Genomic DNA, 11,009 nt, shown 5'->3' with positions numbered 1-11,009 from the left:
TGTGACACTTTTTCCAAATGCAGAAACTGCTACTGGATAGTTAAGTGACTTGTCTAAGACAACAGAGTGTATTGGTGTCACACCCCAAGATTAGAGTGCAGGCCACGACACACCCTGAGCCACAGGAATGCCACATTGTTGATCCCCTGAGCATAGGACAAGAAACAATGGGCTGAAATAGTAAGGAAATTTAGGTTAGACATAGAGTCACGGGGTTGGAAAGGATCTCAAGGGGCATTTAGTCCTGGCCCCTGCACAATTTCCATACAGAAATATCTGACCTCTTCTTGAGAAGCTCCAGTGAAGGAGATGGTACAGTTTCCCTGGGTAGCTTGTTCTACTGTTCTGACAGCCTGGACGTTTTAGAAAAAGACATTAGGAAAAACTTGCCAATTGTAAAGGTAGTTGAGCACTGGAATAGTCTTCCCAGGGAGCAGGTTAGGTAAAGGCCCATCAAGTATGATTTAAGCGTAGCTGATCCTGCCCTGGGGCAGGCTGCTGTGCTAGATGGCCTCTTGGGGTTCCTTTCAGCCCCATCATAGAGGGGAAAAATTTGGCTGTCTGTGAAATGGTTGTGGAGTGCAAAAGACCTTTTGCCTTTTTGTTTCATTAGCTTCCTCCCTGCACAAAGAAGCAAGGCAGAGGCTTTCTGAGAGCAGAATGAGAAGATGGCAAGCCCGCCATACTTACCAGGTCCAGACAACCTCCGCCTTTTTACTCGTGAATCTCTTGCTGCAATAGAACAGCGGATTGCTGAGGAGGAAGCGCTCAAGTTAAAGCGGCAGCGTGTGGAAGTGCTGGATGAAGAAGAACGAAAGGCCAGTAGTGATCTGGAAGCTGGAAAGAGCCTCCCACTTATTTATGGGGACCCACCTCCAGAACTCATTGGGGTGCCTCTAGAAGACCTAGACCCTTTCTACAGAGATCAAAAGGTAAGGGAGTGGGAGCCAGACCCTGCTGTAAGGGTGCAGGTAACAGAAGCCAGCTGGGCATTTTCTGACAATTACTTGAAATTTATGGGAGGGCATCCATTTCAATGAATCTTCCAATTCAAAATACGGTTAGGTGAAAAAAACATTTAGATCTAGCCCAAATGTCCCATGTTGACATTTTCCAAACACAATCTGTTTTCTTTTCCCCATTTGCAATGACTTCCTAGCTTCCTTCCCCTTTTGTTAATTTCTGATAAACGAATGTTTAAAACTATTTCAAGAAGCCCAGTCAAAATGGAAAGTTCTGAAATTATCCAAAATGAAATGTTTTTGTTGCCTCAATCTAAGTCACTGTTGGCAACACCAATCCCCTATGAATATGCTTAGGCTTGCCCTGCTACTAATCATTCCTGTCATGCATTAAAGGCTGTTCCACATGCAGGCAAGCTTACAATGTGAGAGCCTATTTCTAAATTTCTCTCTGATCCTGCATCTTGACGTCTGCTCTGGATAAACAGCCACAATTTTAGCTATTTCACTAAATAGATCCTCTAATCTGTTACTGGGGTGCAGTAACTACTGATAAATCACTCCATGTCTATACAGTTTTTACACCCTGCCCTGAAAATAGAAAAGACTTTGTCTTTAGGTCTCATTTGTTATGAGAGGATCTCCTGACTTGTAGAACTGCTGTGGTGCATTGTGGGAGATGGAATATGCTTGCTTAGCCTAGCCCATAAAGAACAATGGGGGCATGAGTCCCCCCACCCATTGCAGCAATATTTCTGAATGTAACTTTTTTTGTTTGGGTGGGGGAGGTGGAGTTTGTTTCTGTGATTAAACACATTGTTATGGTATTTTTTTCCCCATTGACATAGTTTCTTAAATAAAACCATGGTGTTTGAAACACCTAATTTTCTTTCTAAAAGGAGTTTAATGGAAATTTTTTGACTGGCCCTCATTTTAAATATACTAAGTATACTGATTTATAATGCACTGCAGGCCCTTGCCCTTGAAAGAGCTCACAGTGAAATAGACTTTGTTCTTTACTAAAAAAAGGAGTCAGGAAGACACTGGAGAGTAACCTTTTTAAATATTTTTTCTCCCAAACCTCATACCTCCCAGTTGGATGCCAACAGCTCCTGTTTTATCATAGATATCATAGATTTCATAGACATTAGGGCTGGAAGGGACCTCAGAAGATCATCGAGTCCAGCCCCCTGCCCCAGGGGCAGGAAGGCAGCTGGGGTCATAGGATCCCAGCAAGATAAACATCCAAATGTTTCTTAAAGGAGTCCAGAGTAGGTGTTTGCACCACCTCTGGCAGCAGTCTGTTCCAGGCCTTGGGGGCTTGGACAGTAAAGAAGTTCTTCCTTATGTCCAGCCTGGAACGGTCACAGAGGAGTTTGTGACCATTTGACCTTGTCATCCCTTGGGACACTCTGGTGAACTGATGTTCCCCCAGGTCCTGGGGGACTGCACTCATTTCCACAGTTTACTTTAGGAAAAGTTGAAATGAAGTGTCCTGATAGGGGGTATTTACCAGGACAAAACATTTCAATGTTGGGTTTCTCAACATCTTTTCATTTCAGTTTTTTTTATTTTGTATTTTGTTATATTATCCTTATGTCACAATACCAAACATTAACCCAGATATCAGTTGCAAATTGGAATATAAATTACAAATGATCAGTTCGAATGCCAATTATAAATCAGAAAAGCAAGGACCATTTACTAGACTGCCTAGAATGCTAGATACCAAGGATAAATTAGTATGCCATTCACCATTTTATCTTATGCTATCATGATAAAACAATTACAATCTTCATTTTCAGATAAAATAAAAGAAAGGTGTGAAAATATAAGAAAGGTATAAAATAAAGAAACATAAACTGAATAATATAAAATAAAGTGTAAACATTCAAAAATAAAAATCCAAATGAAATATTCCAGTTTTACTGAAAAAAATCCAGATGACCCAGAATGGATCATTTTTGGATTTTTGTTTTCCATAGGAAATGTTTTCTTGATATGGGAAGAGGGAGTTGTTCCATTTTCAAATGTTTGATTTTTGTTAGAATTTTATTAGGAATAAGACTTCTGAGTTTTGATCAGCTCTCTACAGGCTGGCCAGACAGGGAATCTGTTTCTGCTAATTTCTGTAGGATTTCTCTTAGCAGCTTTCATTCCCCCATATCCACAATAAATGCAAAAACCTACCCGACTATGCATTTACCCTTTGGTATGTAGAGACACTTTGCTTTTAGGAAGTTGCAGTGTGGCAGCATCCTCAGGAATAGCAAGCACCAATGAGGCCCTGCCAGTCATATGTTCCTATGACATCAAGATGGCTTCACCTGCTTCAGTGTGCTTGAGGACCCAGATGCAGTGAGTAGCGACAGCCAGTGGAGGACTGATCCTAAAAGGACCTGGCAAAAGCCATTCCAGCAGCTGTAGTGCAAAGACCTGGCGTTTTAAGCATTGTCCTGCCCTGCTGGAGTGGGCAGCTGGTGTAGCAGCCATCAGGAGGGATAGCTTTAGGTGGGTTTTAAGGCCTTGTCCCCCAGGTGGGTACCATGAAAGCTGGAATGTGTTCTGATCACTCTCACAGTAATGTTTACTATGATCTCTAACATGCACAGTTCGCTGATTGTCTCTCCCAGCCCCAGCACTACACCGGGTTCTTCATCCAGCTCCAGGGCAGTTCTGGGGCTGGGATCAACAGCCAGCTGATTGTCAGCCCCCGAGACCCTCCTGGAGAAACCTGACAAGTGAAAGATCCAGGATCCTTCCTTGTGATGCATGGCTTTTCCATCCCACCTGGAGGCTTGGTACAGCAGATGGGTGATATCACCCCAGCTGATATCACCACTGTGAAGATCATGCATTGCTTATATTATCCCCATGGAGCAATCCAAAGATAGTTGAACAGGTGTTATGTAATACTTTCTGTTGATACTCCTCAAGCAAAAAGTTTCAACTTTGATATGATACAAATGCCCTGAGCACATTTTACAGCTTGAATATGTAACTGCTTGCCTTTTAAGTGCATTTAACACACATTAAGTGTAAAGTGTGGCATAACCCTGAGAGCAGATGTGCTCTCACTCCTTTCATTTTATGCTGAGGGATAGGTATTCCAGTGTATGCTATTTTGTGATAGTGCAGGAATTTTAGTTTTAATGATATTTTAAAAGTGTGGGATCCCGGTGGCCACAGGTTTAAACCTTTTTTGTTGGCTGTGAAGGGGGAGTGATGAATCTCCTGTCTCTTTGTTTTTCAGACATTCATAGTCCTAAACAAAGGGAAATCAATCTTCCGATTCTCAGCAACCCCTGCTGTCTACATGCTGGGACCCTTCAACCCCATCAGAAGAGGTGCCATCAAAGTGCTTATACATTCATATCCTTTCCCTAGTACAGCAGGCAGCTAGGCAACAGATGTTTCTCTTTGAACATCAATTCTGTGGTCTTAACTAACATAGCAGAAAGACTAAGGGGGAAAAAGATGAGATCATGAGACCCAGCCTACAAGGACAGTGATAGGGAAGTAAGAAGAAAGGTAGCAAAACTGAAGGGGATCGAGTTTTCTACTTGCCAGCAATTGCAACATGTTCAAAGAGATGAAAGGTCAGGGTATGGGGAGGAGATGAAACAAGGATATGCCTGTTTCTCTAGGTGCTGGCCTAAGGGCAGGGAAGTGGTGAGTTGCAGTTAAAGGCATCTGAAAGCCCGAAGAGAGCATGCTTAGAGACATGTCCCCCTAATCTGGCCAAGTAATTCATACACTTTAAGATTGTTGTGTTTATCTGGTCTGACCTTGTGCAGAACCAGATCATTGGCCTTCTCTAAATTAATCTCTGCTCCAAGACCTGTAGCTGTTGTTGAATTGGAGCACATCTCTGAGAGGTTCATGAGAGGGATGTTTTCAGTGGCCCACTGGGACAGCATCCAGTGTCCTCTGGAGAAAACTTGAAGCAGTGGTAGGCAAAGAGGTCTGGGTAGGGTAAGCTGAGTCCGTCCTACAAAGCCTGTGGAGACAGAGGTGAGGGGAAGCTACCAGAGGGGCAGGAAAATGGGGCCAAGGGAAAATCTTTACAAAAAACCTTTTTGCAGAGCCAGTGGCTAAAACTAAGCAGCAGTGGATCTGAGAGAAGGGCTGTGGCATGCCAGGAGGGGCTGGGACATGGGGAACCTGGCTCTGAGTACAGCTGCAGGCAGAAAGTGTTTAATGTTGGTGGAATATTTTTAAGCTCTCCCAGGCCAGGCTCTCTTCCAAGTGGAAAGTCACGAGCCAAGCGTCAGTTCTGGGAAGCTGGCTGTAGGAGAGGGGGGAGGGAAACTTATTCTTGCCCTTGAGCCCTGCCTCTGCAAAGGCTTGCGTATCACTTGGGGTGATGAACTTTGTGACAGACCTGGAGAACTTGTCCTTGACCTGGATTTAAATTATTCAGTATGTTCATCATGATCACCATTTTAACCAACTGTGTGTTTATGACGATGAACGACCCCCCGCCGTGGTCCAAGAATGTGGAGTAAGTTCCTTTCCTCCTGTTGCTCCTCTTCCCTACGGTGCTAGAGCTCCCCAGTTTGCCAGAAGGCAGCTACCTATACAGCTGTGACCTGTTGTTGAGGAGGCGCTTTGGGAAATGGACACTTTTTTCAGAGAATGAAGTGTATAGTTTTGCAGATGCTTGAGCTAATCTGTCACTGTGTTCAGTGGAAACTCATGATTAGCCTCTGCTGTCATAACAAAGGGGGCATCTCTGAATAGCTGCCCACCATGCTAAAAAAGCTGCTTAGCTGCAGAACAGGCGTGGCCCATGCTCTTGTGCCAATGGGCCTAACCCAAGCAAGCCTATTTTGCTAGGGGTGGGTGCTTGCAAGTTCAACACTCACAATTCAGAGCCAGATTTCCACCAGCTCTCCCCCTTGAGAGGGCCCTGAGTCATCAAACAGGTGGTTGAGAGAGGAAGTACCCAGTGTTCTTCAGAAGTAGAGCCTGATGCAACAAGATGCTTATGTGCCTATTTTATCTCCTATTTAGTGCTTAAGTTTCAATGGTTTCAATGGGAATTGATTTTAAAACACATGCCTTTTTTGATCTGATCCATTGTGTTCATACCAGGGATGTGAGGAGCCAGGGCTCAAAACACACCAGCACTGCTAGCTTTTCTGAAGAGCACAGCTCTGCTTATGCAACTAAACAGGGGCTGGAATTTGCAGTGTCTGTGATGTCAGCTATTCCTATGGCCAGTTTTTCTCAAAGACTTAGCACCTCACGTGCACTCAGTGCACTGAGAGCATTTGAAAATCCAACTAGTGCTGAAATCAGCACCAGCATTTAGTGGTTCACCTACATAAAGGCTCCCAATTCTGTACTTGTGGCAGCTCTGGTAAATAAATGACAAGTCTTCCCATTTCCAAGCTGCTATATGGGCCTTTAGACTTCAGCATTTATAGAATGTTGTTGCAAGCCTCTTGTCTTGGATACCTTTCCTCTGAGCTACTCATGTTTTCTATATTAAGTCACTGCTCCTCATTTCAGATACACCTTCACTGGAATATATACCTTTGAGTCCATGATAAAGATCCTAGCAAGAGGGTTTTGCATTGACAGTTTTACATTCCTGCGAGATCCGTGGAACTGGCTGGATTTCAGTGTCATTGTTATGGCGTAAGTATCCTCAGGAAGGATGAGAAGTTCTGCTAATCATCTGATAACATTTGTGATGTCACCACAAGGAAGTGACTTGGAAGGAACCCCTAAAAAAATGGCCAGAGCTGGTAGTCTCCACTGGGGACTTGCCTGTGTCCCAGCATTAACGGCCATTATTAATGGCCAGTCATTCCAGCCCTGGCACAGCAGAACTACTACAAATCCAAAATGTTGACAAAGAGATCTTAGATTTGCATTGGTGGAGTTAATCTCAGTGCCACAGAGGGTTATACTTCCCTGGTGCCTCTTGTGGTATTTCTGGTGCACACCTGAGTTTTGCACCAGTTGCTGGCCATCTGTTGCCAGGACTGGGGCAGGCCTTCTTGAGTCATTATGCCTTGTCCCTCACATGCAGGGCTGGTTTATGGCTTCCATTTATCCAGATAGAATCTCGTTTTGCTGTTCTCTTCCCATACGTTTAATCTCAGTCCAAGGGATCCTTTAATATTATGTCTCATGTCTGTCCAGTACTTGCAAGTCCCCACTGTTTAATACCATCTGTGAGCATGGTTAATATGATGGATGCTCCTTCTGCCACCTTGGCAGTGACAGTGTTGAATCAAACCACTCCTCACCCTGATTCTTGCATTATCCCATTAGTCCATATTTTCCACCCTGATCCATTGCCATTCACCATCACCCTTTAATTAAGGTCCCTCAGGCAGCATTTGCTTCTAAGCTGAGTCAGGTTTGTCTGGACAGAGTCACTGACAACAGCAGATTCAAGTGCTGAGGAGATGCCCCCTTGACGCCCATCACAGCAGTGTCACAATGTCTAATGTTCCCTCCTCTCTCCGCTCTCCTATAGTTATACCACAGAGTTTGTGGATTTGGGAAATATCTCTGCTTTAAGAACGTTCCGTGTCCTCCGTGCACTGAAAACGATTACGGTAATTCCAGGTAAGTAAAAGAGTATTTTACTTTCCAAATAATTTATTTTTATGTCTATGGGTTAAGTTTTAACTTGACAAACAAGGGGATTTTCAGACCTTTGCCCTACCCATCAGGAGGTCATTTAAAGTAAACCCATAAAGTGAGTGTAAAATAATGCAGCTCTGACATGAAACATTTTTTATCCCCTTTACAACTGTAATCACTAGCGTAACTAACTACACAAGATGCTGGGTGGTGGGGAAAAAAAACAGCCCTCTTGGAAATGAAGGTCTCTTCCTTGGTGGCAGGATTAAATGTTGGAGTATCACTACGAGCCGGTTCTGTTTTAAGCCCCTGCTTTAACTTGCTTGTAACTTTACAACAACAAAAAATCCTGTTAAGCTGAACTTTTCCATATTTCATAGGCTAGCAACAAAGATTCAAAAAGCCTGAGCCTGAATTGATTCAATTTTTGCAGATTAGTCTAACTTGGCTAAGCTGAACTGGTTTGTTACCATACAGACATCCCCTCTGGACTGAGGAAATGCAGGCACATGCCTGCAGTGGCTCAGGCTAGAAGCGGGGGCGGGGGGCGGGGTGCTAGAGCAACCCTCCCTTCTCTTCCACAGTGCTGATTAGGGACGCTCTGATTAGGGAGGGGTTCCCCTCACTGCTCCACTGACCAGCAACAGAGCCAGCAGGGAGTTACACAGCATTTACTTGCACAGCAGAAAGTTACACACCATTTATCAGCCCATCAGCAAAACAAAAGCCTTTCTCATTAATTTAAGCTCTTCTTAAACAACTTTTTCCAAGGAAGGAATGGAGGGACCTTACCAGCTACCTGTTGATTAGCTCCAAAAAGCCCTAAGTGGACACTGTCCTGTGTGCCTTTGTCCTGTCTGCCTTACACAGACACCTCTTAGCATTAACTAGCATACCATATTCTGGCTAATCTGTGCTGTGGTAGAGAGGAGGGAGGGATCCCTGCTTGAGCAGCGAGTGGTGAAGGAGGGATGAGGCAGGGGGAAGCCAGGCAGACCCTTCTGTGCCTGCAAATCTCTTCCAGAGCTCCAGCCAAGGAGCAAAGGGGAAGAGGAAGCTCTGCTGTGGAGCTTGAAGCCCTGCCAAGGGCTGCAAAGCATCTGGGATACTAAGGGACTCTGGTTTAAGTTAAACCAAGAAGGGGTCTGGGACAGACATTGCATAAACCAGTTTGACCCAAATTAGTTAAGTCTGATCCTACATTCAACCAGATTTATCTCAAACCAGTTCCAGCCATTTTCAACCTGGTTTATGTCCACTGAATGTCTGTTCTCTTACAGGTTTAAACCAGTTTCTGATCATTTAAACTGGTGTATGTGTAATGTCTGTCCCTAGCCATAGTGATTTTTTTTTTGGTGCCAGTTTCAAGGAAAATGCATTCAGGTTTTTCACTGTATTTTCCATTCAAAGAAAAAAAATTGAGCCTTTGATACTTCCTTTGAGTCTTTGGAAGTGTCTTTGTCTCCCCTACTCTTTAACTATGGGACAGGGCTTTTATAGGGTGCTCTGTGGCTGTGCTGTGTGAGAGGGAGACCAGAGTATTCCACCTCAGATCACCTTCCCTATTTGCTGTGCCTGCCTCATATATTTCTTCTAGCTGCCAAAATTGCAACATCCATAAATCATAACTCAAGTCTCCCACAAAAAGCCTTGTGATTAGCTTTAAAAGCATGGGATTTTTTTAAAAGTTAATACAGTAGGGGTCATATTATTTGTCCTTAGCTTTTGAGACTTTAAGATTCACAATGGATAGCTTTTCTCCACCGCCACAAGTGCTAAAAATTTACTGTTTTAAAAAAATAAGGGCTGTGATTCTCACATAATCACAGGAATCAAGGAGCTGGTGTTTTCTTGAAAAAGAAGTATTGTTGGCTTCCTGATATTAGTTGATGCTGTTTCTTTTTAAAGCCATTCCCTAGTGTAGATTAATTTCAACTGACAAATAACCTGTTTAAATTAGTTGTGTGTCCTCACTGATATGTTATTAGATGACTGGATGGCCAAAGAGGTCACTTTGGATACCTGAATAAGTGACCGGACTTTCAAAAGAGTGCAGCACATGGGATGCATATTGGATGCTGAGCCCCTTTGTAAATCTGGCCTCAATTATCTGTGCTGAACAAGTGAAAAATCTGACCTCTAGAGTCAGAGCAGCGAGCAGTGGGTTCTGGTTTCTGCTCTGGGGTCATTTCTGGTCCTTTATCTGATGACTGTCAAATGCAAAATCTACAAACAGCCCAGGGAGCAGAACTCTCCATTCCCAGTCGAGTGCCACTCAGCTACAGTCAGCCTCCCTCTCCCCCGTTCTTTCTCCTTCTGGATTCACAACTCTTGTGTTCTTGGCTCACAATGACCCAGCTCCCACAGGACAGTGGAAGCTGCCCCTACCTTGACTTATTAGTTCTTGGATCGCTCTCCTGGGAGATGGGGGATGTGAGCTTGAATTGCAGAGGACCTAGAACTCTGGTCTCTCCCTTCCTGGGCCAGTTGGCTATGCTGTTATAGAGCAAGTGGGCTCTTCCTCCATTGCTGCTTTTGTACAGCATTCAGCAATATTGCTGTGTGAGCTCCAGATATGTCTACCTGACACAGCACCTGTAGGGACTTTAGCTGAGAGCTTAGCTTTTGCCTGAACTTGAGCACTTCAGTACATATGCAGAAGCCCAAGGTTAGATACCTATGGATCTTTGCTGTCTAGAATATAAACACTGAATGAATCTAGAGGCCTTATGAGTGATGTGCCCCTCCCCCCCACCCGAGCAGGTTATTACGAGCTGCCTATTACAACTTACCTATATTCTATGCAAGTCTGATCTAGGTATCTAGTAGGTGGCTAGACTGGGTGTGACCCTAAGTCCTTTTGCCTCAGTAATTGAACTGAGTGAGAGCATGCAGGAAGGCACAGGCTAGAAGTAGGATGTCATGCCTGTTCTCACGTGTATTCAACAGACCGGTTGCTGACAAAATATTGGCAAACTATAATGCACTAGTGTGGGTGTACTTCAAAGGGATGTTAGCTGAGCTCTGTACAAAAGGCTTTGTGAGCAACTAGGGCTTATCTGTACAGGGAAATTCACCAGAATAGTCCTCGTAGGATAAGGGATTCTGAAACAGCACCCTCTCCATTCATGCTATTCTGGACTATGTAGTGCACTTACAAAGCATAGTCATAATCCTGCAACACAATCATTATTACTCCTAATTAGATAGGCCACTCAGGTTATTCCACTACAGTGGGTGTGTCTACACATAGTTTCATAGTTTGTAGGGTCGGAAGGGACCTGAGCAGATCATCAAGTCCAACCCCTGCCATGGCAGGAAAGAGTACTGGGGTCAAACAACCCCAGCAAGGTATACATCCAGCCTCCTCTTAAAGACCCCCAGGGTAGGAGCCAGCACCACTTCTCTTGGAAGTTGGTTCCAGATACTAGCTGCCCTGAC

At 44.2% G+C, this 11,009-nt stretch overlaps 2 protein-coding genes across 2 annotated transcripts in view; both read left to right on the top strand.

The window, feature by feature from the left end:
- The first annotated feature begins 619 nt into the window (after positions 1-619).
- LOC109322441 (sodium channel protein type 4 subunit alpha-like) lies at positions 620-4,365 on the top strand. Its single transcript, XM_019553499.1, has 2 exons — positions 620-932; positions 4,216-4,365. Exons 1-2 carry the CDS (start codon positions 669-671, stop codon positions 4,363-4,365), a joined length of 414 nt encoding a protein of 137 aa, XP_019409044.1. The 5' UTR covers positions 620-668.
- Positions 4,366-5,382: 1,017 nt separating this feature from the next.
- Positions 5,383-11,009, top strand: part of LOC109322440 (sodium channel protein type 4 subunit alpha-like) — a 55,175-nt gene continuing 49,548 nt past the window's right edge. The window contains exons 1-3 of the mRNA XM_019553498.1: positions 5,383-5,466; positions 6,480-6,608; positions 7,459-7,550. Coding sequence (XP_019409043.1) covers positions 5,387-5,466; positions 6,480-6,608; positions 7,459-7,550 — 301 coding nt within the window. The 5' untranslated portion in view covers positions 5,383-5,386. The remainder of the gene's footprint in view (positions 5,467-6,479; positions 6,609-7,458; positions 7,551-11,009) is intronic.

This window comes from Crocodylus porosus, unplaced genomic scaffold (assembly GCF_001723895.1).
Source record: "Crocodylus porosus isolate Cpor-Errol unplaced genomic scaffold, CroPor_comp1, whole genome shotgun sequence".
Lineage (NCBI taxonomy): Eukaryota > Metazoa > Chordata > Crocodylia > Crocodylidae > Crocodylus > Crocodylus porosus.
Note: the sequence above shows the minus strand (reverse complement) of the source record. Positions and strands in the feature narration are given on the sequence as shown.